Source organism: Chroicocephalus ridibundus, chromosome 16 (assembly GCF_963924245.1).
Source record: "Chroicocephalus ridibundus chromosome 16, bChrRid1.1, whole genome shotgun sequence".
In the NCBI taxonomy this organism is placed as follows: Eukaryota; Metazoa; Chordata; class Aves; order Charadriiformes; family Laridae; genus Chroicocephalus; species Chroicocephalus ridibundus.
Genome location: NC_086299.1, coordinates 5,307,928 through 5,334,025, shown reverse-complemented (window position 1 = coordinate 5,334,025; position 26,098 = coordinate 5,307,928). Strand labels below are relative to the sequence as shown.

Genomic DNA, 26,098 nt, shown 5'->3' with positions numbered 1-26,098 from the left:
GGGCTGGAATGATGAGGTGGTTAAACTGGAACACCTTTACAAATGCGGCACACTGATGACAGCTGCTGGAAGTTCTGGCAGCAAGAACTGGGTCTACTTGAAGAAAATTATTACTAGAGAAAGGGGGGGACCCCCTTTGAAAGGGCTTTCATGGCTGATTCGCAGAGCGGCTGCTCAGCTGGAGTGGCCGCGGGGTTTGGGGACAGGCAGGCAGTCCAGCGGGTGCAGTCTCCCTGAAGAGCCTCTTCATTAAATACCGCTCCCAGACGCCAGAATTGCATCTCCTTGTGCTTAGAGCTTCTGCAGGATTTGGGTGTCCTTGCACTCTTCCAGTTCCGGATCAAACTCTGTACACATGCTCACGTTGGGCTTTGTGAAGAGATTTGCAGTTGCCAGGGCCGCGCTCTTACCAAGAGGGCAGATTAGAAACTCCACGGATACACATTTTAAGGGAAAAGTTGCAGTGATTGCCGTGTTGGTCATAGGGTTTTTCCTTGGTGCTTTTTTGTTTTCTCTCAGAAGTTGCTAGATTTCCTAAAGTTGTTTTATTCCGAGTAATAATTCTGAGCGTGATACTGAGAAAATTGAAAGATGTAATAGCAAAAACACACAGACTTCGGTTTATAATTTCAGAAGTGCAGTGTTTTGTTTTCACAGACTATCATCTGTTGATACACAAAATCTGATACCTTCTGATTTTTAGTGTTTTTGTCAAAGCAATCTATGTACACTTCAAGGAATTTTTTAGGTCTGAAAGACGGAGATGAGTAACAGTTACTGTTCTCAAAAAACACTGTGTATTTATGTACCTCAGCAAGAATCGCATCTATGTACCTGGCAGCGTAAACCTGACAGGGTACCTGACAGGGGTAAAGGTGTAGTGAAGGAACAAGGTTAAAAGGAATTCTGTAAAACATGTGATGTCTTTTGTAAGAGTTTTTTCAATCTAAGTCGGTAAATAATTATCATCAGTAATACCTGAACAACTTCCTTACGTCAGTGGGTCAGCGATCTGTTCGATCGCAAAACTTCTGGCTTAAAACTGCTCAACTGAATACAAGAATTCTGTGAACTGTTAAGCAAAAGCCAAGCAATTAACACTGTTAACTGTTTTTAGTGGTGCATGCAGCCATCTGAAATGAGATTCTCCAGTGTTCAGCTTTGTCTGAACAGCGAAGAACTGGAGTGTGTGCCTCAACCTTCTGACACCATTTCCAATCTCTTTGTGTCTTCATTCAGCAGCACTCTTCCCTGCTGTGACTAGTAGACGTGAGGGCATTTCTGTCTTGTGTTGCCTTTGTGTGCTTATTAAAAAAGAATCAGCAAATCTGTTGAGTGCATGTTTAATGTAACACAGATGTGGGCACACCACCGTTCATTCTGCTTTACAAATCTTCGGCTTTTTGCATTTCATCAGTGTTGCTTATTATTTACAGAAAGTAACTTGAGACAGTAGAACAATTTTTTAGATTAAAAAAATCAAGTCGTGTGGAATGTTTTTAGCTGTCCAGACCAAACAGACCAGTTTGCCAAGGGCCTGATGGACTAAATCAACGCAATTTATGCTAGTTCTGGTGGCACTTAGTTGAAAAGGAGCTGGCCTTATCACTAAGATGAGAATTATCTTCTATCACCAGGATGAACGTTTCAGCATGGAGGAGCAGTGGGGACAATAAGCACTCTACTCTTAAGTACTTCTTCCATTTAAAAACAAAAAACAAAACTTAAAAATAACCCGCAACCAAACCCACAACTCGGAAACTGCCAAGCCTTCCAGAAACTCGTTGTGGTGCCTAGTACTTCTGTAGTACTCGTACTTTCTCTCTGACCTGCTTCTAAGCCAGACATTAGAAACCAGTATTCGCTGACGTTCTGGTTTGTACAGAAAAGGTCTGATTACAAGGCCCTATGCTTTCCTCGCTTCTACAGCAGTCTTGTTTGCAAAGCTGCAGGTACCTCCTCTCAGGTACTACAGAAGACAGCACAGTTGAATGTTTCTCTGAAAGATGGTTAATGTAAAAACCAGTATGCAACCCTGTTGCTCACTCCCATAAGGGTGGTTATCTAACTTTCCTGAATGCATAAAAGGAAAGTATCTAAGTAAAAAGTTATTTACTGGCCAATAGTTAATTAGAAACTGTACACGATGCTTCAGACATTTACTCTTGAAACTTGTCAATGGAAGCTACAGTTGCTGCAGAGAGGTTTAACAGCCAACAGGGGCTTCCTGGTTAAGTGAAATTCTGCCACTTCACTGCTCTTGGAAGTTAGGAAGTAGGACAAACAGCAAGATGTGAATTACACTGGTTGGAACCCTTTCATTTCTTTGGAACTTTGCCTCAACGTTCTGCATTTCATGAAGGCAAACGCGTACTTTTGTTTACTACTTTGTAAGAATCTAATACGTAAAACCAGACATACTTGTTCACCTCTGGTGTAGGTTCAGAAAGGTAACAATACTGTCATGTAAACAGATGAGTCCTGTTTATACCTAAAAAAATGTAAAGGGCAGGAGAGGTGACTTGGTCTGGAGTCGTAATACTTCATAGAGAAGTTCTAACCACTACGTACAGCTGTTACTCAGTGGAGTAACTTTAAGTCATAAACAGGTTGTGGAAGTCATCTATTTACCTAGTGGTTAGGTTATTCTGATTCAGAGAAATGATACTACTGGAAGAATATAGTTTTAAGACGTTGCACTTTTGGCAAATGAGGAAAACTTCAGTAACTTTATGTAGCAAATAGCAATTTTCGTACTGTCATTTTATAGCTTGGATGCATAATGCTGTAATTAACTAATGAACATCTAACGAAAACCGAAAGCAGTGCAGCAGGACAGGTAAAGCAGTGAGACCATCTGTCAGGGAGGTAAAACTGAAAATGCAACTGGTAACATTTTACTGGCACTATTAATGACAACATTTGTTACAGTTTCTTAAGCCCCTGCTCTGTTTCTCATTCTTCTGGTTGGAGAATTTCCACTCTTCATTTCATCCTCCCTGCTGACAAACTGACGTTCCATCTTAGGATAAGCATAGGTCAGCTGCAGTGAAGTGAACAGCTTTTTGTGTCTCCTGAAGTTTCCCTTGGAAAGGATCAGTGATAAGCACTACTTCTGAGCCACTGTAATTTGTTATGCAGGTCAGGGATGTAATAATCTCATTAACAAAATCAAAACTTACCCGATAATCATAATGTATTAAAAATTTAAATTGGCTGATGTTTTTCTCTGCTGTGCTGGAGAGCCAGTATCTTTGGCTTCTATACCCTGTTTGCAAAATACATTGTTGGTAGCAGACAGAGCAACGACAGCCAAAACACACCGAGGGGCCAGTCACCCAGTGGGGAGCAGCAAAGATGATGCTAAGTCATGAATGACACCTAAGGGATTCTGTTCCAGTAACATTCACTGCAGCCAAGAAGGGAAGGGGCAGAAAACAACGTCTGTCACCATGAAAAGGCAAGGGTGTCAAAGACTCGAAGGAAAACAAATTTTAAAAGGGTGCATGGGTTGCAAGTCTGGGACAGGACTGCTGAAAGGGAAAGGTAACGAAGAAACAAGGCTCCAGAGAAAACAGCTGCAGAAAGCAAAGCTTATAAGGCAAGTGTGCTATTGCCGAGCAGCTTAAAAACTTCTTGTTACATGGGATTTTTTCCCTGTCTTTTGATCAAAAAGGAGAGAAGCAGGTCATTGTACAGGAGCTTTACAAAGCATCAAGATGGGAAGTAGAGAGCACTAATCAGAAATGGTGCATCTGCCTTGGAAAACTGCTAACAGCAGTAGCCTGAAAGAGATACGGAAAAGCACTGCAGCAGACCCAGAGTGATGCTGCTGGGAAAGGCCAGAGAAGAAAGCAGGGCCAGGCAGCCTGTAACACAATTCTTCAGGGGTAGGGCGTTCCAAAAGCTTAAAGGAATTCAGAATATTATTTTTTAACAAAATACTGCTAAGGGAGGAACCTAGCTTGCAGTTCTTTAGCACTGTGGCCAGTACCAACCTCTGATGTCTGTTCAGCCACACGTATGTGTCTTTTATTATTGTCATTTTTTAATAAATGCTCAAGAAAGATAACGTATGCTAAACCCTACTACAGAGACTCTAATCAACCCTGGATTTTTCTTTTGTATTAACTGTGCATGTGCCTATTTCCATAATCCTTCAGTTTTCAAACTACTGACACTCTCCCTCAATGTGAGCTCTGTCTAGGTTGATGCACTCTTTTTTTCTGTAGAGAGGAGAAACAGTCAAATCAGTAAAACTCTCATGATAAATAGATCCCAAAATCTGCAGACAGTATACTCAAGTTTAGGTTGCTCTTCCTCCTATTACTTTAGTAGACTGCCCCTTAATTGTAGAGGCAAACTGGGAGACATTTCTTTGAAATGTAAAACTTCCAGATCAAGTATTACAGAATCTACACACTGTATTTGTGAAGACCTTGTATTTTTAAGGGCTTTGTCACACCTCGTATTTCAAAATAAATACAACTTTGTGTGCTGACAGGTTTAAGTGGAAGGAAAAGCGCTGCTGTTGCACTAAGGCATGTCTCTGCATCTATTTTGCATGTAGGACACAAGCAGAGAGAGTGAGAAAGCCGCGGTGCTGTAGAGGACCTCAAGGGCTGTTGCCCCACTATTCAGAAAGTCAAGCAGAAGGACAAGAACACCTCTTCAAACTGACTGACAACATCCAAGATGAGTTGTAAGTACTGACGTACACAGTTACTTTAAGTAGTTCTGTTTGCTGCCATTGTATCTTCATGTCTTTGGGGAAGAGGGACTAAAACCGCTTTACACGTACACATACATAACATTTTGTGTGTTTTCTCCTGGTACACGTTAGTGGCAGAGAATGAGCACCTGATAACTTCCACAGTGGCCTGTCCTCTGGCTGTATACAATCATTGCAGGTGTCACAGGGCTCCTTTGGTTCCCTTGTTGCTAACCGCCATTGACCGCACGTCACATACAGGCTGGGAAGGAACTGGAGCCTTGGTTTGTTGACTCCTGTTCCTATTAATGTCCCTCGTCCCTTTCTAGCATTACAAAAGATGAAATCTCATTAAGTTTCTAAGTAATCATTAGTCCATTTCACATGCATAATACATGCCCAACCCTCCCTGTGCACTGATCAAACAGGTGCATGTCTTAACCCTGTACTCTTCTTCCCCTGTAACACACATACAGGCAGAACTAGTAGCTCTCCCCTTATCTGTCCCTTATCGTCTGGTTCTCACAGCCTGGCAGAGTGGCTGGTGATTCCATGGCAGCAAGCCGTGAACTACCACAGACCTGCCCAGAGAGCACTGAGGGGGCTCTGGATGAGGCGTGAGGGAAGCTAACTTGGATGCCTGTGGTACACGTTATCCTTAAGATACGGCTGAAAGCCATGTGCCACTCTAGGTTCTGCCGCCTTCTGTGAGGAAGTTTGTAATCTGCCACTTGCTCACGGCCCTGTGATCTTACACTCTCACTGTCCTGTTTTCATATCATTTAAGGGTCTTCATGCATATACAGTCTGCCTCTTATGTTGGGAGAACTGAAAGAAAGCAATTTGTGACCAAAAAAAGTCAACTTTCTGCAAGTGTACCCCATAAGCAGATCAGTGGGCTTTTGTCATCGAGTCCCACTGTTCATTCACTGTGACTTTCACCATTAGGAACATCATTCAACAAGAGAACACTGTTTCTTGTCATGGAAAATAAGTACAAAATTATGCCTCTGACTTTTATCCTAGTATCATAATCAGAAACACATTTAAAGACCTGATTATTTGCATATTTTCCTTCAGAGTTAAATCCATAAAAGGGGGTTTAATACCTTGCTCTACTGTTCTAACTAAATGTTTCCACATTTTTTTCCAGTTAGGCTCACTGTTTCACTTCTGGAAAATATTGTGTAATTACTTCCTGATGTTGTTAAAAAACCCACAAATTCTCCAGAGATCTGGTTGCTTCTACTTTGTTCTACTGGACCATGTTTCATTTAATTCTTCATTTTATTAATTTGAGATCTTTTTAATAGCGTAGAAGTATGGGTTTTAAAAAAAAGAAGTACTATCTTGAAGTAGTATCTTAAAAGGTTCAATACCTGTTTTGTGAACTAGACACAGAGAAGAAAGTAACAGTTGGCAAGAGAAAATGGGTAATGATGCATGACTCAAACTTAGAACAAAATGTAGAGCTTGAACTACAAATTAGCTAACGTTTCTGTGCTTCGCCATTAAATCATTGACCTCTGTTTCCATTCCTCAAAATATATACATGACACCAGTAAAAATCTTGTCTGGAAAATTAGATCTATAATCTGTTATCCTTACGGAAAAAGTACAAACCCGTGGTCCGGTTACCCAGTTGCTTCCCCTGAACTTTACAGTAGCTTTTAGTGCTTCAGTTCTCTCCATGGATGTCCCCCATACAGCGGGCGGTAATACCATCCAGCAGGAGAACAGCTGTTCTGCTTTTGGGGGTATACAAAACCTTCTCAGGTTTCTCACCTTCGCTGTGACAATTGCTAAGGACAGCGATACACTATTAGGGGTCACCTTTTAATCTTCTTTCCCTGCTGGCAAAGCAGCAAAGCAAGCCAATGTGCCAGCAAGTGTCCTCTGGTTCTGCTTCCACGGGAAGTCTGACCCAAGTCAAAGCTAGAATCTCTGAAAAATACTGTACTTGCTTTTACAGGCCTGTCCTAAGGAGCAAGACTGTTGTTGTGCAGTCTATAATGCTGCTCTATTTTAAAATTAAGTTTTCTGTGACACTTCATACAAATATCACTCTCTATCCTACTTAATTTATTTCAAAGACAAAAACCTTACCCCAGAGTGTTTGAACTCTGATGGAAAATTGAGGGACAGTTGCTAGTTTCACTAACTGTGTTAACGTTGTCTTTCACCTATGTTTTTTTAAGCTGAAATACACATTTTTTTGTTTGTTTATTTTGTTTTACTTAAAGGAATCCAGTTCAGTTATCCTATCCCATAGTTTTATCCAAGGTTAGAGCTGGGTAAAGTACATTACAGGCCTTTTTTTTTATTATTGGAATGGCTGTGCTCTTCAGTAATAATTACTGGAATTATTCTTTTATACGACAAAAAGAAACCGCAATTGACCTCCTGAAATATTTTTGGGTATTAAAGTTCCATTTATAGCTATGGGTTTATTTGGATACAGCTCAGAGTAATTTGTGCAAAGCATTACTTAAATGGTAGAGCCAACAGTAGTTCTAGAGATGGTAAGCTTTTCTGATCTACCAAAAACTCTTAGTACCGATAATCTTCATTGATTTCAAAAACAGTGGAGTATTTTGCAGAAAGTATTAGGACAAGAGCAGACAGATTTGTACAAGCAACGGGTCATAAAATAGTAATTTTGAAGCTACGCGGCAGCACGAGAATCTTAGTTTTACAGATACGCTTCAGCTGCTGCGGGTTGTTGACAGAGCATTATTATGCTATTTAGCATTCTTGCTTGGTTATGATTTCATAATTAATTTTCTGAATTTTTCAGCATTTTAAAAAAACCTGCTAGTGAGGTGCATTTCAGTAGTAAATCAGAGGTGGGGGAGAAGTGTTTGTGTGTGAAATACTTATTTCACTTTTGCATTGCTTACTGTTATTTTTTCACACATCAACCTTTTCAAGCCATCATATTTCTCAATATTCTTAACTCGGTCTTTTCTACCTCTACTATTCATCACTCAGGACTAATCTCTCTGGGGAAACCTGCTTGCTGCTTAACCTTTCACCCCAGTGTTAAACAGCTAATTTCTCTTTTCTAGCTACCGATCCAGGCAGCAGGTTAAACTTGTTTTTTGTTTTTAAAGGCAAAGGAGGCGTGTGGCAAAAGGAACCACAGTAGGTTTACAATGTGTAGAAGGATAATGCCCTTGTCATAAATGGCTGCAAACTTTGCACATATTGGCAATGGAACTAAAGTTACAGTTCAACTTCAGGATCAGGACTTGCAGTGTTCCAGTGCAAGGAAATTACTCTTCTTAACCCTTGTTAAAGGATATTTTTATATGCCCTTTTAATGTCCAAAGCTAGAAGCCAGGCATTTAGTGCTAATATTTGATTTACAGCATGATCTTTTTTAACTGGGTGAGAGGGTACTTCATCAGCTTGATTTTTTTAAACAGTCTAAATTAAATACAGATGAATTGTACATGTTACGCTATTAATTTTTCTGAAAGACTTCTAAAGGTCACTCAAAACATAACAGGTGAAGACATGTGTTAGTTTACTATTTTTAGCTTCAAGTGAATATTTTTTCTTTTTTTTTTCTTCTTTGCAGCTTCATAGCAGTGGAGAACATAGACAGCTATTGTGTTCTCATTTCATCTAAAGCTGTTTACTTCCTGAAGAGTGGCGATTACACAGACCGCGATGCCATCTTCCTCGAAGTCAAGTATGATGATCTCTACCACTGCCTTGTTTCAAAAGACCACGGGAACGTGTATATACAGTTGACGAAGAAAGCTGTTAATACAAGTAGTGGCGTAGCAATGCCAGGCCCATCACAACACAAACCAATGGTAAGGACCTAGCACCTACTGCTTCCTTCATGCAGGGGTTTCTTTTCCCCTTTATGCTGAAAGTGTTTGTGGTCATTAGTGTTTGGTTTCCTGTGCTGCACAACAATGAAAACTCTGTTAGCAGTGAAAATAGCTGCTGCTGAAAAGGTTTTGGCGACAGTAGGACTTGCTCCCTGAACTCCTGAGAAAAGCTGAGGGCAAAATCTAAAATATTCCTGCAGGCAGAAGAGTTACTGTAGGAAATGCGTATTTACCTGAGAAGGACTTTTAAGTTTAATGTACGTATTGTAAAGTTAAGTACTTTGCTGTCTATTTACTCTGGTCTCTCCTCCTCCTATACATTGTATTTTTTTTTACTGCAAAGTGTCTAAAATTGGAAAGAGTGTTTGTCAGGCATGTAAAAGTTAATCAGAACTCGCACTTCTAAAACACATTACAGCGAGTTTTTTTCTTCATTACAGTAGTTGCTGAGGGGTCTGTTTTACAGGCAAGGTTACAAGCTCACCCTTGACCCAAGTCAGTTTACATTCCAAACAGACAAGCCAGATAAAAGGCAGGAGGGGAAGCAAAGGAAATAACTTCAAATATTGCAAGATGTTTCTGCTCTCATCCTAAAATACCTGTCTCTATTTACCTGTCTCTCCCTCCCTCACTTCTTGATTACTTCAGCCTCAGCACCGAGAAGGAATCTCCACTGAAACATTTCTGTTCCTTACAGGAGACCCCGAGCCTAATCCCTTCAGTTACTTAAGTAATAAAAAATAAATATATTCTTCTTTAAACGACAGCAGTACCACATTAAGAAAAAATCACGTTTCTTTTTGCAGGTGAAAGTGAAATCTGAAGATATTGCAGTAAAGCTATCTCAAGAAATAAACTATGCAAAGAGCCTTTATTACGAACAACAGCTTATGTTAAGACTCAGTGAAAATCAAGAACAATTAGAGCTGGACTCTTAAAACCTCTTCCGTACTGCCAGAGTGAATTGCAAGTATCAGTCTGGGGCCGATGATATTCTGTGACTAGAGAAAGTACTATACGGGAAGGAAAAAGTACAATTTTAGTATTTAGCTAAATGGAATCGTGCATAAGAAAAAAGTGAGGTGGGCTTTTTTTTTTTTTTAAGCATTAGTTGTATAACAAAGACATAGCTGAAACGCATTTGGTTCTGGGAGAAGCCCTGTATTTTGCTAACATGTATATATGTAAAAGTGTTTCATGTAAATAAGGAAGTACAGACCAGGGTGTTGGTATAAATAGAAGTCTGTTTACTGTGTAAAGAAATTAAAGGAGCTATACTGAGTCTTACTGCACTACCTGAAACTAGCCATTCTCTCTCTCTCTCTCTCTCTCTCTCTCTCTCTCTCTCTCTCTCTCTCTCTCTCTCTTTCTCTCTCTCTCATTTTTTCTTGAGAAAGCTGATTTTCACAGTGCAGGACTGTAGATAAACATTTAAAAAATAAAATAAAATTAAGAGTTAATCGCAGCTGTTGAAGCACAGATGGCCTGTAGTTTGGAGCTTTAACACTGTGATTAGGGTGCATTGTTTGGGATTGTTTGTTGGGTATTTTGTTTTTTTCTTAAATCACAAGTACAGGTATACCTAGTTACCTAGTGTTCCCCTGAAATTTCGTCCTTGTTTTTAACCCCCAAAAAAATGCATTTTGTTAAATACTGCACTGAGGACTCACTAATTCAATTACCTTTTCAAGATATTAGAAAGCAAAAAGCTGATTCTGTTTTGAATACAGCACTGGAACCTAGCAAAGTCTGCACCTGTGAAGGCCTCTGCTTCTGAGTTGTTTTTTAAATAGTTCAAGGGAGCAGCCTTGGAAATCGAAAGCTTTAACTTTTTTCCTTCACTGGGATTGAGTAAGTGTGTGTAGTTGGCTGGTTAGTGTGCAATTCTGCCAGCCTTGGAAATGCCGGGGGCGGGGTGGGGGGGGGAGGTGGAAGAAATCATTGCATCATTTGTCTTCATGACAAGCTCTTCAAAATTAAACTTTTTGAAATAATAAAAATAACATGCTTTTTCAAACGTTGTACATTAAATCAGTAGTTGTCTCATCAAGTTTAACCGATCTGAAGATTGAGGAGTGAGTGTACTTCTATACCTTTATTCACAGCAACTAGGAACCCTCAGCCACAGCGCTGAACGTCTGCATGCACTACGGCACTTTTCACTGTGCAAGGTTCAAGTGTGAATACACAACTTTCCTAAAACTGCTGAGTAACCTAAATTCCCAAAGTGTTATTTTGTAAACCTTTGACTCAAAGTAAGGAGCCTACTACAGCTGTACTTTCAACTTAGTTTACCTTTTAGTTATCTTTTCGTAAAGGCTTACAGGAATACTTTTAAACTGAAGGTTAGAATTAAACCAATTCTCAACTCCGAAAGGCAAAGGATTATTGTATAAGGAGAAAATGTGGTATCAGTAGATGTGTGTATGGTCTCTGACTGGAAATCAAAATCCATAAAGGTCCATTATGCAAATGAAACTGATTTAATGCATCACTTTTGTATATTTCTCTGTATAATTTTTAAGTAAAATAAGGAATTCAACAAGTGCATTGGCTCAACAGTGCTTTAACACGTCAGTCCTCTTGGACTCTGCTACCAAGACTTCGTGCTGCTCTCTCCTGTAAAATTCTTTTTTAATGCAGCAGATCACTAGCTGCTAAAGATGGTAAGTAGATGGCGAAGGAAAATTAAAAATAGTTCACAGCTCTGTGTTGAGAATTTACAGGGGAATGGCCTAAATACTTAAGTTTTGTAACAATTACAAGGAGCTGACACGTAAACACATATGAAGTAGTTTGAGTTACCTGAGCTCAGGGAGCCACAGCCAAAAATGACTCTAATTTGTGTATTTGTTTAATTTTTTTGGACTGTGCTTAACCTGTTCATTTGACTGTTGATAATGATTAAAAAGAACATTATTTAAACCCTTGAAAAGTGTACCCGCTAGCCTAGATATATATGAGTACCATGGAGCATAACTGGCTCCGTTATTGCAGTACATTACGATACCATTCCCGGTGCTGTGCTCCTCTTGCGTACGGTGGCTGAAGTTGCTCGCTCATCTAGAGACAGGGCAAAGTTTTCTCCTAAGGGGACCCACAGAGTGCTGATTACAAGGAGTGATGTACAGACAGCTGAAAGCAGCATATTGCCTCATTTAGCATTCCAGAACAAACTGAATCACAACTTTATGTTTTTAAAAGCACAAATGAGGTTATTTATTGCTGTAACCCAACTATTTTTATATCATTTCAGAACTCTTACTGTGGACTTCCTATTGCTATTGGCACTACTAACATTATTACTCAGTCAATAAATATAACTTTCAGATTCCAGGAGCCACACTCAAAAATAGTTTTCAAAGGATGTGGAGAGTAAGTGCAAGTCTCCAGCTTTCACTCAAATTCTTAAGAACTGGAACACAAGCTATTAGCAAACAAGACAACATAATAGTTTCATTTACCAAACTCTGCAAAGTTCTTCAGATTCTGAGCCTTAGGAAGACAGTATGCCTACCACCCTTAGCCTGGTTTCATTGGACGAGGTATGACTGCAGCAGCAGTGAAAGCAGATTCAGTCTTCAAACCTCAGAAGCTGGGGAGGAAAAAATTCACTGATGAGAGATAGTACCACACCTTTCTCTGTCTGCCCACTGTCTTTAGCACACAGCCAGTACAATTCAGGGAAGACAATGCATTTTCATGCCTTTTGGCTCAAGTCTTTATAGAAAGCTGTTCACCTTCACACTCTAACAAAGATTAAATAACCCATCAACAATGCAGGTAGGATTTCCAAAGCCCTATAACCCATGCAGTGATACGCTGAGGTAGAAATACGTTGCTTCAGCCCATTAGCTTTGATTTTACCTATATTTTGCAGGGAACTGTACAACTTGTTCTCTGCCTACCCTGACCAACTTTGTGTTCTTGCTGGAGTTGCTATTGAAGAAATGTAAAATAAAGATTATTGACGTAAGAGTTATTTCACCATAATTCTGGAGAAGTGTAATAAATTGATTTCACCCAACCTCTTCGTGTGCCCTTGCTTGAAAAACTGTTAATTATGTGCAGGAACAGAAAATGACTGTAGAGTACAGGAATGAATAATTCTCTAAGTTAGACACATACCTCTTGAGTGGCAGAACAGCCCTAAAGACTGTGCCTACATCACCTAATTTGGCTGTTTGAGGTAGAAACCTGGACAAGCACCTGGAATGTTGGTTGTCACTGTAGGTCAAACTCAAGACTTACACTGCAGTTCTCTGACCTGGACTCTCAGATAATCTGCATTTGAGATGGTCTAATTTTCCAAAAGTCATTTAAGAGTGGGAAATATAGATGCTAAACTATTTAAACTTAAAAAAAAAAAAAGCAGCACATCTTTTAAAATAAAATCCAGACATCTTTCTTACACTTCTGTATAACCAGAACAGCTGATAAATGCTTTTGTGCTATAGTAATGCCTCTCAGTACGTCACCTACCCAAGCTATACAATGCCAAAGTCAAGCAATATACTTCCAAAAAATAAAAATCACACCTTAGGTTATTAATATAATTTTATGTGGGAAAAATGTATCCTAATATTTCTAACACTTATCCAGACCCATGTGTTCTGCTGTCACGAAAATGAGACAGACTTGTGACTGAATTAGGTAAGCAAGTTTGTAATGTGCAAGATACGCAGAAGAACACAGATGGCAATGTCATTTTAGTCTAGAAGCAACTCTGGACAAGCAGAACTACAAAAGTCTGTTCTGTTCTGACCTAAATCCACAGCTGTGGCTGCAAACTTCTGTTTTGCTGCCCTGTATCTGACAAAGCAATCAAAACTTGGAGAATTATTTTTTTGGATCATATTGTTTTAAGCTGTATGATATAGCTAACAGGAACGTGACAAGGTCACTAAGAGACTTTTTTTTTTCTCCTTCCCCTGAGGAAACAGTATTACTGGTAAACAACCTGGTAATACAAAAGTATAAAGATACAGGGAACATGTGTGTAATATGGCTGCTAAAAGAGACAAACCTCACACCACTCACCAATACATGATTTTGTAACAACGTGTAATTCCTGGAGACAATCCTCTGGTAGCAAGATCTAGCACAGTACAGGTCGGAGCAGTAGGTAAGGTGCCTGCCTAATTGCTGCCTCTGGAAGAAGGGAAATGAATCACTTTCTGAAGTCACAGAATAAACTGGGGGAAAAAAAAGTTTGATAACTTTTTGACACTTTACTCAAACCACGGGTGAGGGTCTACATGCACTTATGCATCTTACTATCAGGCTCAAACAGACTTTTTGTTACCATCATTACAGGATCATAAACAATTCTGTTACCTACTTAAACATAGCCATTTATAAATAAAGTCTAGGCAGTGAAACAGGAAATACAAAACAGGGTATGCCTGAAATGAAGTAAAAACAGTGTGAAAGATGTGAACAACATCCTTCCCTTCCTTCTGCCCCTGACCAGATTTCCAATAAATCAGCTAGATGATTCTATCAGAATAGCTTAAGTTGTGAATGCTGTTTACCAAGAAGTGCAGTGCTTACATTTTTGTGGAGAGAATATAAGTGGCTAAATGGGCCACATCTCAAAACAGGAAAATACTCATAACATTTCCCTATGACAAGGAGACTTTGATCTATTTGCTACCCTGTTTCCTAGACTGCATGATGGTTTTCAGCATTTATCTATTTTCTCATCAATAGACTACTTTCTAGGATCCTAGGCCAACTACATATATTTTTTAACTATTTTTTTTTCCCCTCTGTAACACAGCTTAGCACTGACCTGTTTCCTCCACTGCACGAATCACTAGATGATGACTCCTCTAGGAATAACCTTGCTTGCTCTGCTTCTCTTCTTAGAAGAGCATTCCTCTATTTGCTAATCACAATGATTTCACCTCTGGTACCTGGGTTTGAAAAAGCAGGTTTCAAGGAGTATACTCGCTTCATGTTACAGGCTGCTGCAAGGATAGTAACAAACGAACAAAACCCACCCACACCAAAACACATTTTAATTAAGTCAGCAGGTGCTCAAAATACACTTATACAACTTAGTTTCTTACAAAGAATAACACTCTGTGTGTGTATGCTTATATACTTCTTTAATAAATGTACCACCCCACCCCAAATGTATGTATATACATCCATACTCATACCTTTTTTTTTTTTTTAAACTTATCTTGAAAAGCGATGGCCATACTCCAAACTATTCTTAAAAGCACAGTTGTTACAAAGAAGGAATACAGTCTTATTTTTCCAGGGAGGGGGGACGCAGAATAAAACTATGCTCAGAGCTTTGGATTCCAATTGACTTCTGTAAAATTCATGCTTGATAATAGGCTCTTAACCACTACACATTATGATGCTTAGTTTTATCAAATGTAGGGCTAGGACCAAAACACTTCCAATTCCCCACCTGTTTCATTGGTTCAACTTTATTACAGCCTATTTATTACAGCCTACTGGTAGATGGTCCAATGCTCTGACAGCCTTAAAAAGGGAATTGGGACAGCACAAAGCCATCTGCCTCAATAATACCATAAAGTTACCACACTGAGAAAGTGTTACATTAACAGAGGACACAGATCAGTTTGACTGAACCACATGCTTTTCATAGCTCTCTATAAGCAGATTTTCTGAAGTTCGAGATTGTCAAGAAAAAACAACCAGCACCAGATGTGTACGTAAAGCTGGGTGCTCACACTGTGACTGGCTTTGCACATGTCTCATAGATACAAGAGTGCAGTGTTAATCATATGAAAGGAGGCTTGCCAAAAAGAAAAAAAAATAGGTTACTCACTAACTACAAACAAATATTGGGGGGGCGGGGGGGTGTATTTTTTTTGCTATGTTCTGCAGTAGAAGTACAGCACATTCTAGTAGAGAAATAAAAATAATCCTGGAGCAAAATGCAGTTACGTAAGAGATGCATGCCTACTGCATTATACCAATTCTATTAATGGCCTGTTAAGTTGCCTCAATGCACTCAGATTCCAGTATCACAAGGGTTTTTTGGTTGGTGGGTTTGTTTTGTTTTCTGTAGCTGACACACTATTGCCCAAGCAATGTGCCCAGCACAAAGAGTTCTCTCGGTGGATAAGAATAACCTTGCACCTCAGGCCTACTCTGGTCTGACTCAAAACTACTAAAAGGCCATGAGAGAAGTAAACAGCTTTCATGTGCATTTACATTTTGGATAAATGGATGGGTCACCTAAAGGACAAGGATTGTGTATGGGATCTACAGAACAATTGTTTCTGCACACTGAAAATGCCAGCAAAAAAAGTCCCCTGGATGCTGCAGCTGTAGAGAAAGTTTAACAAATAAAAATCTGTCCTACCAACTGTCCCTCAACCCTCTAGACACAGCAACAACAAACATTTACTTTGACCTAAGAGGGTGACTCACCATACCTAATGACTGTTGCTTCAAGGCCCTTGGCAAACAATCGACAATCAGCAGTACAAACCGCTGGATATCACAATAATGATGTAGCAAAAAAATGGTGCCTGCATATAGTTGGGGGAAAGGAAGAAGCAAACAACCTTTTACAGAACCAGACTCCCCCCCCCGCCCAGCCTGATTTTGGTAAGGTCAAGCCCCTGACACAGCAACTCAGATACCAGGGAGAAGACCACCACTGTTTTCCCTCTGCCAGTGTGCAATTCTAGGCCCTCTGAATAATCCTTCCCGTGACAATACATTTTTCAGGATTTCTTTTAATCTCAAAGTATGGAGGGAACAGTATTTGATGTCAAAGTCCCGGAAATGTGAAGACTATATTTTACGTTACCTTCTGTGCCAGAATATGGCTTTATTTGTGGTATAACAGCAGTTGCACTATAAGCCTTCAGAGGATGCAGACGGCATCCTTACACCCCAAGTTCAGACAGGTATACAAGAACAATACGAGAACACAATACTGTACATAAGTGGATAAAATTATTCTTTCTGACCTAGTTCAGTATAAAGCTGATCTCCAATCACACTTTTTACTTGCTACCTGTATTAATTTCCTCTAATGCTTCTTAAGGGCTCTCTAATCTGTACCAGCCTCAGTATACAATAGCACGTCAACTGGAAATTTGACCACCGTGTTAGTTTTGTGGCAGGAGACTATTACTCACAGGGAAGCTAGTTACTACTTGTACATTTTGCTTCACTGACACTAATTCCAACTGCTGATCCTACCCATTAAAAAAAAAATACTTTAAACCAAACCAATAACCACATGGAAAAACTATCTGTTTATAAAACTTTGTGAGCAAAAATAAACTGCTGCAACGTTCATAATTACACTGAGATCATACCAAGAGGTGACATTTATAAGCAGGTTTAAGAACTAACTCCCCAGCTTTGAGCTTCCTGATTTCAAATGCTAAATCCACCTAACACAGACCTTCACCCACCTTTCTTTCTTTTCAGCAGCTACCTTTTTGCCCTCTCCTCTGAGCACGCACCAGAAGGACGCTGACGTGCAGAACATTTATTTATACAGCAGAAACCAAAAATGCATCACAGGACGTACAGAAATGCCCACAGCATCAGCAGTGTTGGATGCACTCAGAATTTGAAACACAAACATGCATCATCAAAGCAGAAGTTACATGCCCATTTGAAATACTAACCATTAAAGAAAGATAGCAGCTTAGCACTGCATGTGTGCCTGAGCCTTAACTGTATATTCACCCAAAGATTATGGTATTACTGCAGGACCTATTTGCTGTGGGTTCCTGTGGGAGTTTGAAATAACACACAGCACAAGAATCCACTTTCATACCTTGCGCACACAAGGAAGTCTTCCAGACTCACATTGGTAACTGGACTGCTATGGGGAGAAAGCAGCATTCTGCATCTTTCATGCATAAATGTTGAAATATGAGCCATTTGTGACAGAAACCATGCCACCGACCAACTGACGATCAATGCAAGCACAGCACAGTGCCTGCATATTCCACAGAATTTGCTCCCTTTCTGGCTGCATTAAGCAATGCCTCTTCCCACTACCTGCGCTGAACAGGCAGTAGTAAGCAGCAGGTTTCCAACACAAGCAAGACACCCACAAGAGCCTCAGCACTTGCTCTCACAGAGACTAGCAGAGAGGAGGTATTTCTGGCGGTCTGGCTCCTATTCAGAATAGAAATGTTTCCCTTGGCTTGTGAAAGTTGCTCAGACTGAGAGCGGTAACAGGCTGAAGAAGCCAGCTTTCCATTCCCTGTTCCATTACTCTTTTTGATTGGCACTTTAATGAGGGCGCTAGGGGTCGACCCCCTGCCAGGGGGCCGGTTCATGCCCCGTTTATCTCACAGTCCATGTAAGACTAAAATAACACGCCAGGCTGAGTTTCACTGGCTTGTGATCCAACAGCCCACCATGATGGATTGAGTGACTGCAGCAAGTTGGCAGCTAAAGTGTGTTGTAACAGTATCTTTCTGTCAGCACAACACAATGGATTTGCTGATCCCCGGGTTTTCCCAGTGTTCACCGTTACCATCAGCTCAGAAGTTTCTAAAGTTCATTTTCCAGGGGGCTGCAAAGTGATAATAAATAACATACCAAAGTTAACGCCAAGCTTTTCTTCCCTTCAACTGTCCTACTGCTGACAAAGTAGGGGTTGTGGTGCCAGCTTCACTACATATACATGAACAGCCGTAAATTCACTTGTTTTTCCAGAAAGGAAGAAAGAGGGCAGCTATATTGCTCTTTTCGTGTGAGCTCATTCTGCTAGGCCAACACATGCTACACAGGACTTTTCACCCCTCAACAGAACAGCGAATACAATCCAACATAAGAGGAGGCTGCTATGTAAAGCATCTCTCTCCAGAAGAGCTGTCGGTTTATTTGGGGGCTAAGTTCACAAGCTGCAGAAACATGGCAAATAATTCACAGTCCTTGTGATCATCTCACTGATTTGCATGGCTTAGAACCATTGAAATAACCTAAAAGTGAGCTAGAAAATCCAGGAATCCTGTGCAAGGGATGGATTATGCTTTAGATCCCTATCTCCTCTATAGGAAAACCCCAAACAAGAGGGGATTTTTACTTTAAAAAATTGGGGTATTAGGAAATTGACTGAATTTTTATTAGTCATATGAAGACATCCTCTATGTCTTCCTACTAAGACCTTGTCTCTGTGCCCTGTTTCCTCAATATACTTTTCATTCTCCTCGCCACTGTCTGTGAAATAAACAACTAATCTCAAACACTGGGGACAACATTCTTCTTTTCAGTTGTTGGCATCCCAACCCCTCCCAGCAAGAGTGAACAAATGAGCTCCATAACAGAAGTGGCTTTTCACGTCCTGTGTAAGGATTTTTGACAGCACAAATTCCAACAAACTCCCACCCATCAAAGTCAGATTAACACCGCACCACTGGGGCTAATAAATAGGGAGGGTGAATGCCATTTTCCTGTTGAAGGGAGAATAACTCTGTAGATCCATACAACTGTATGTCTACAGTTTTCCATTTCTTTTAGGTCTCGTAGAAGACAGACAAACGCAGCCAAAAATACCCCTAACATCAACTTCAGAACTCCAGCTGCCCTAACGTCAAGGTGTTCTGAAATATCTCATTGTGGGCATCCAGAATTGATCCAGCTTCACCCTTTTCCCATCTCTGGGACCCTAGATTCACCTAGCTCTGGGCAAAATCACGCGTGCTCCTGCCAACAGAAGAAATGATTGAGAGAGAGAATGAGCGATGAAGGTAAAAGAAATGAGAGTAAAGATGTAGAAGGGACTCGGACCGGCAAGATCAAGGGAAGAACGCATAGGGATATGAAAAGAGAAGAACATGATGGGAAAACGGAGCCAGACTGAGGAGCTGCTTGAAGAAAATACAGCTGCTCTCAACAGCAGCTTACTGTTTACATTGACAATAGGAATCACTGCACAATACAGATTTCAATTCACAGTGCTGGAGAAACAAGCCTCCTCAGTTGAAGACTTGTAAAAGGGAAGAAACAACTACAAACTGGAAGAGCAGCAGCACATGGGGTCGCTACTGGTGCAAGTCTTTGCTAGTGCAGAGCACGTAATTAGTGTAATTCTTTGCAGAACTCCGCTAGACAATCCAGTTTGTAGTTCTGTGCACCCCAACAGTGTAGCCTGCAGACACGTTACTCATGGAGCTTTGAACTAGCTACCTCACAGACTGCCAACACCACCACCACCACCACCACCACAGAGAGAAGAAGATGTGATGTGAATGTCGTCTGAAGTTTTACTGAAGCTGCCAGTAGTCGATCTACCTTGCTAGTTCAATTCCAGCTCCCATTTGCCTACAGAAGTTGCTGCAGCCAAGCCCTAAATGTTCCTCTGGGGAGAGCTAGATGCTCACACCTCAGCACAGTAACACAAAAGAGGGCATACCAAGCGTACGGCCAGAAAGCCTGGGAATTATTAGGAAAAATGAGTGGGTGGGAGAGCTCAAGGGACCAGTGGGAGGATGCGGGAAATCAGTAACGCTGATTTGAATAACTGGTAACAATTATTAGATCTTTTTTGGTATGAATCATCTCTCAGAGACTCATCACTTAAATGATGTCACTCAAGAGGTAGTAAAAAAATACCGTAGAAGAAACAAGCCTGCCATGACACAAGGGTTTCGAGCCACAAGGTGAATGGCCAAACAGGTCTGGGGAACTTACCAACACGTCTAAAAGGGAGCAACTTTTGTGGAGAATATACACTCTGACAGATCAGACAAGCAAACTTGTCTTTAGGAACATTATGATATTACTTAGAGCTCCGCTCACTCTGCTTAAACTGATAGAAAGGAGTGGTCTCGCTTATCTGATGACCGCTGAACTTGTCCTTGCCCCATCCCTTCCCCAGCAGTGGTATTTGCATTTAAAAATACAGGTTGTAAAGTCAGACAGCCCCAACCATCCCAAGGGAACAAAAAAAAACCCAGAACAACAAAACAAAAGCCCAAAACAAGCAAACAAAAAAACGTGAGTCTGAACAGAATTTATTCTCTGATTGGGCTCACCAAACCTACAAAAATGCTCCTGTCGTTACAGGGGAAGGGGCAGCAGAGAGCAGTGCTGCCTTATACAGATTTCAACTACTACTTTTATCTTTTTGAAGAACTGCATGAGAAGAAAAACTGTTTGATGAACAACTAATAGCATCAGCAGCAGGCAGGCTCAGGAACTCAACAGCAACCACACTACAGTTCATGTTCCCTTTTTCCACACCACCTTCTAGCACACACCCACTTTTCCCTATCTATGGAGCTATGGCCCTTTTCTGTCAATACCAAGCTTCTGCATCCAAACTGCATTTGTTTCTCACCTGATGGGCAAAATACTTAAATGTTAAGAAAGCAAAATTACATTACAGTCCTCTGGTACAAGAGGTGTGAGCAAACTGCAAATGGTAGCAGTAAGCTCTGCAATAGGCATGGCCTTTCTTCCCCATACTTTCCCCCACAGCTTTCTTGTAACCAAGGGCGGCACCACTGGGATAGCTGAAGCCAGCTGTCCTACTGCAACACAGGGCTGACCCCAATGCACATCTAGACAATGCGGCCATGTTGGTCTGAGCTCCTGGCCTTCCTCAGCACCCAGGAATTTGGGATCCCAAGGGAGATGCTGTCAGTACTGCTTTGCAGCCAAACACCTAATGTCAACCTCAGCAGTGGCTGTGGAGCTGTATGTGAACTGACATTTACATGTAGTCCAAGAACTTGACCTCCTCCTCAGACCTAAAATGGGGGGTGGAAAACATCATTCTGCAAGGAGCAAAGCAGGTGGCAAAACTGCAAATATTCACTGCTCCAGAAAGGCTCATAGCTTCCTGAAGTCAGGGATTATCTCTAGGTTTATACAGTGCTCTTTCCTTTTTAGACACAGAGCTCCCGGCATTTACCATCTGAAAGCGCACTACTGGTAAAAGTTTCTTAAGGTGGGTCTGCAGGGATCCCTGTTTTATGGAATTTAGGCACTCACACAGAAAAATACATGACTTAACTCCTGGTTTCAGACTTTCCTTACCTATGATGAGTGGAAAAGGAAAATCAGAAGAGAACTTGAGAGTCCCCATTTCAAACTAGTAACTTTAGCCTAAAAACCAGGTCAAAGTGCTTTACTAGATATCACTCTCCAACAAACCTGCCACACAAAAGAGAAAAATGGTCTAAGAAAAAAAACTTCAGCCTCACCACTACACACTGACTGTGCTGGAGCAACTACTTAAAAAACAGTAACTTTAATTTGCTTGGAGCTTTCTTGGGAGAGGAGACATGGAGAAGAAGCAGTAGGGATTTAGGAAAGAGTCAAGAGAACAAATTCAGCTCTTGGTCCATACCGCACCTCTGGAGTAAAGCCCATTACATAGAGGTGATGTGAGTAAGAGCCCAAGTACGCTATGTCTAGTTATCAATACATATTATTAACTAAGAAAAAAAATTAAGCTTAATGGTTAGCATAACGCTATGTTTTTCTAACATCTGTCAGCAATTATTTGTATTTACTTGCACTGCAAATGCAGAAGAAGAGTCAGAGAAATATAAACACCAGAATTCACTGAATTCCCACCAGTCTTGTGTTTTCCCACAAAGAATCTCTAATCATCCCTGTTTACACACTGTCATGTGTTCCTTGCCCTCTCCAGTATGGAATTTCTTCCCAATTCTCTAAGACCAGAAATTATTGGTCCTCGTTCTACACTGGAGCAAATAGTTACTAACCCCTCTGCAATTAGTGGTGTTAACTTCAGTGCTCTAAAGACAGCAATTAGAACTATAATACTTCTTGGATTCAAAATAGCAAATCAAACCCCTTCCAGTTCCTGCTCTCCCCTTGGCCATGCTTATGCTACAGCAAAAAAAGGAGGCTGGGAGAGCAAGGGTTGTGCTCTACTTGAGTTGTACTCCACCTGTGCAATACAGGGTGAGGAACAGGTTAGCTGGGTGAAAAGTTCACTGCAAGCTGAGCTGTCTGTTTCTCTTGCTTAATTTATCCGATATTTGGCTAACCTTGCTCTGAACCCAGCCCCCAAGACCCCCTTCCTCTCATCCCTCCCCAGCGGGTTCATGTCAGCCAAAGACACCGCCCCTTATTCCCTTCTCCCTGACCCTGCTGAATGGAGCGGGGGCTGGGACCGAGGGCCAAGCACAGAGCTAGAGCCCTTGCACTGGAGAGATAATAATTATTTATGCTCTAAACTTTAACAGGTCTCATCCTCAGGAGCAAACAGAAAAGTTCCACAGTCAGCAACACTGCCTGGTATTGTGTTCAAGCTTATCAGTGTTCCCAAGGCTGGATGGCACCCGCCCTGCACCCTGACCTCCCCTGCACCCTGTCGCTCTTCCAAGGACACGGTACTTCCTAAGGGTAGCTTATAATAGACCCTGGTCCACTTCAGCAGCCCTTGCAAGGGGACCGTCACGCAGTTCCTACTACTTTCATGATCTCCAAGACACCGGGGTTAGCCCAGTAGGACATTACCTCGTTTTTGCAGCTCCAGATCCTCAAAAGGAACACAACAGACACAATATTGCAAAGAACAGAGCAGTAACTGCAGTAACACAGAGCATAAACAGAAGACCCTAGATGGTTTTTCTCCCCTCAAATCCCACAAAGTCAGTGAAGTAAAGGCTGGGGTACTGAGACATGCTACTGCTGCTGTTTGGAGAATTGGATTCCCTGATTCATGACCTTTATGCACCCGTAAGTCACTCATACTGCACAATACAGAAAAGGTTCTGCTCAGAAACTGCTGAGCAGTTTCCCTTTCAGTGATAGTCTACAACTTTCCCACACATCCTCCCCCTGTACCCTAAGAAAGTGTGACAAGAACACCCTGAAGTTACCCCCACTGTGCGGGGCACTGGTTTCACCTCCTAGAAAACGCATTCAATGCCACCTCTTGATTCAGCACGTCAGAGCTCCACATCGGATGATGCAAACTACTGGAAAAACTGCCCAAGAACGTGCATTTCTGGCAGGCTTTCACTATTTTCCTGCTGTGCTCAGGACTGCTCCCAGCACTCTCTGGGGCAACACAAAGCGTATTTGATGGCCCTCTCAATAACTGGATACATCATCAGAAAACAGCGCACAAACCAAACCTGTCAAGCTTTCACTGCTCGACTGAGCAGCCAGTACCTTCTTTCATGTTTAATCTTGGACTCCAAGAATCAACACGCTTTTATACCCACCTGCTGGCACTCTGCCTCTGTGAGCTGGTGAGTAAGGATGTGACCAGACTCTGCTAATTGAGAAGAATAAATGTTTCCTGTAAACCTTAACTTCATTATACTCTTTGACCTGACAAAGGACCTTATAGCTGTTCCATGGCTTTGACACACCTAACCTGCTTTAGCTCCAGCACAAACTCTCACAAACAGCTTAGTAGTAGTTGTCTCTATCACCACAGTTGCCCCAAAACCCCATTACAGTATCACTGTACAGAGAACAAAGTTGCTGTCCCACAGATTTGGGGGGTGGACACACAGCCTAACAGCTTTACAGTAAGTGGAAATTCCTTGTGGTCTAAGAATAATATTAAACTGGCTTCTCAGGATCACCAGATGACCTCACCTTGACACATGGCTTAATTTGTCTGGAAGCAGTGCAGACCAGAGTAGTTCTGATGTGGTCACTAATTTAGTGACACCATCCATTTCAAACTTCACCACTCCCACATCAAAGTAGCAAAAGGCCAGTTTGCAACAAAGAGTCCTTGTTATTAAAGGAATCCTGGGCCTTATCAAAGAACATGATCCAGCATCCCCCACCTAACCCCTGCATCTTTTCAAGGGATGAAAATAGCTAAGAACCAAGCAAGGTTGTCAAGAAAACATCAAGCTTCAAACCGCTACATTAAGAAAACAGAAGACACACACCAAACCCTTGGCCCACATTGCACAACGCACCCAGTATCTATATTTTTCAATAGTAGGACCAACACAGATACTCACCATTGCATCAGGATAATTAAACTATTAAAATAACAGCCAACAGTAATTTCCATACAAGGAGATATTTATGCAAACTTTCAAAGCTTTTGTTAAGACATTGTAACACCTCTTCAAAACTGCTGGAACTATTCACAGACAGGTAAAAAGGCATAAGATCGATACAGCAGATGTCAAAGATGATGCATAAAATCAATCACAGAGTTCAAGTTCCCAGTTCTTTGCTCCTTCCATCCACCACATACAATAGCAAAAATACTTCAAAAGATACCATACCAGCATGGGAAAATTAAACGCAAGCTGAAATGCAGTTCAAATCATTTACCACTTGCAGTTTAAGAATCACCTCATTCTGGGGGGGGGGAAAAAAAAAAAGAAAGAAAACAAAAACCAAACAAAAACACACAGAGACAAAAAAAAAAAAGCCAAACAAAAAAAAACCCAAAACTTGACACGGTGATTTTAATCATTCTGGCCTATCCCAAAACCCCCAGTGTTTGCTAACAACAGAAAAGAGCTTGTGTAAACCCAGCCGGCCGGTGAGAGAAACAGCTTCCTCTTTAGAAATGACAACATACAGGAGGACAATTAACAGGTCGAGCTTTAAAGGAAATCAATGACCTCTTTTCAACGTATCCACCTTTAAGGCTTATACCGTTCGTTTGTGAAAGGGAAAGAAAAAACAAAAACCAAACCAACCCGACAACAAAACCAAAACAGAAAAACCCTTCGCCCCCCCCAACCCGACATAATGAAAACATAAGAGGGCAGCAATCGGAAACGCGGCATTTCGGTCTCTTTGCAAGGTCTTTTGTTCTTGCCGATTCCACAAATCGGAGGAAATCTCCTTCCCCTGCGATGGCAGACAGACCTTCACAAACATAAATCCTCCACTTCCAGATACTTAGGGTTCAATGCACTTCCACTTGTTGCTTCTGTCACGAACGCAGACCTGGATTAACTCTGACAGCAGACCCTCATGCTTAAGAGGCAGGCTAATTACCGCGAACTTTAGATACGACGTTTAAAGCGAAACGAAATTAAATTAAAGACAATGACATGAAATTCACCCCATCTGTGGACCATGGGAAAACCTGTCCCGAAGCGAGGCCTGTCTCCGGAGGGCCTGTCGCGGCTCAGCTTTGGTCGCCAGCCTCCACCCGCAGCTATGGCGGGCAATCACGGTGTGTATCGCGACACTGAATACTCCTTCACAAGCTGATAACGACCGCTTAGATTCCTCTACAGCAAGGGCAGCTCTCTGCCTTCCCAGCCGGCTTTTATCCCCCGCCATTTCACGCTCCTTTGCGCCGCGCCCTTCCCTCCCCGCCGGCATTCTCCTCACGCTTTTTCGGTTTGGGGGGGTAGATATTTTTCCCTAAAAAAACAAACAAACAAACAAAAAAAAACCAAAAACAAAAAAAAAGGAATCCCCTTTCGGCTCACCTCAAGAGCGCACCGCCGCCTCGCCTCGCCTCGCCTCACCTCAGCGATCTGGAAGGTTCTGTGGGGCGCCAGAGCGCCCCCTGCCTTCCAACGGCTCTAACGGTCCCTAACGGCCCCCAACGGCCCCACAAGGGGGCCGTTGGGGGCCGTTGGGGACC

General features: G+C 41.5%; 1 protein-coding gene and 1 long non-coding RNA gene across 5 annotated transcripts in view; one reads left to right on the top strand and one right to left on the bottom strand.

Moving 5' to 3' along the window:
* Window positions 1-12,583, top strand: part of VPS13D (vacuolar protein sorting 13 homolog D) — a 103,337-nt gene extending 90,754 nt beyond the window's left edge. For all 4 annotated transcript variants that reach the window (XM_063354063.1, XM_063354061.1, XM_063354062.1 and 1 more), the window contains 3 exons: window positions 4,571-4,702; window positions 8,295-8,535; window positions 9,363-12,583. In XM_063354063.1, coding sequence (XP_063210133.1) covers window positions 4,571-4,702; window positions 8,295-8,535; window positions 9,363-9,494 — 505 coding nt within the window. In that variant the 3' untranslated portion in view covers window positions 9,495-12,583. The remainder of the gene's footprint in view (window positions 1-4,570; window positions 4,703-8,294; window positions 8,536-9,362) is intronic.
* On the bottom strand, window positions 12,020-26,055 carry LOC134524228 (uncharacterized). Its single transcript, XR_010073518.1, has 4 exons — window positions 25,941-26,055; window positions 14,351-14,474; window positions 13,597-13,707; window positions 12,020-12,151 (listed from the first exon to the last, which is right to left on the bottom strand). It is a non-coding gene; the product is annotated as an uncharacterized LOC134524228 (long non-coding RNA).
* Window positions 26,056-26,098: the final 43 nt, after the last annotated feature.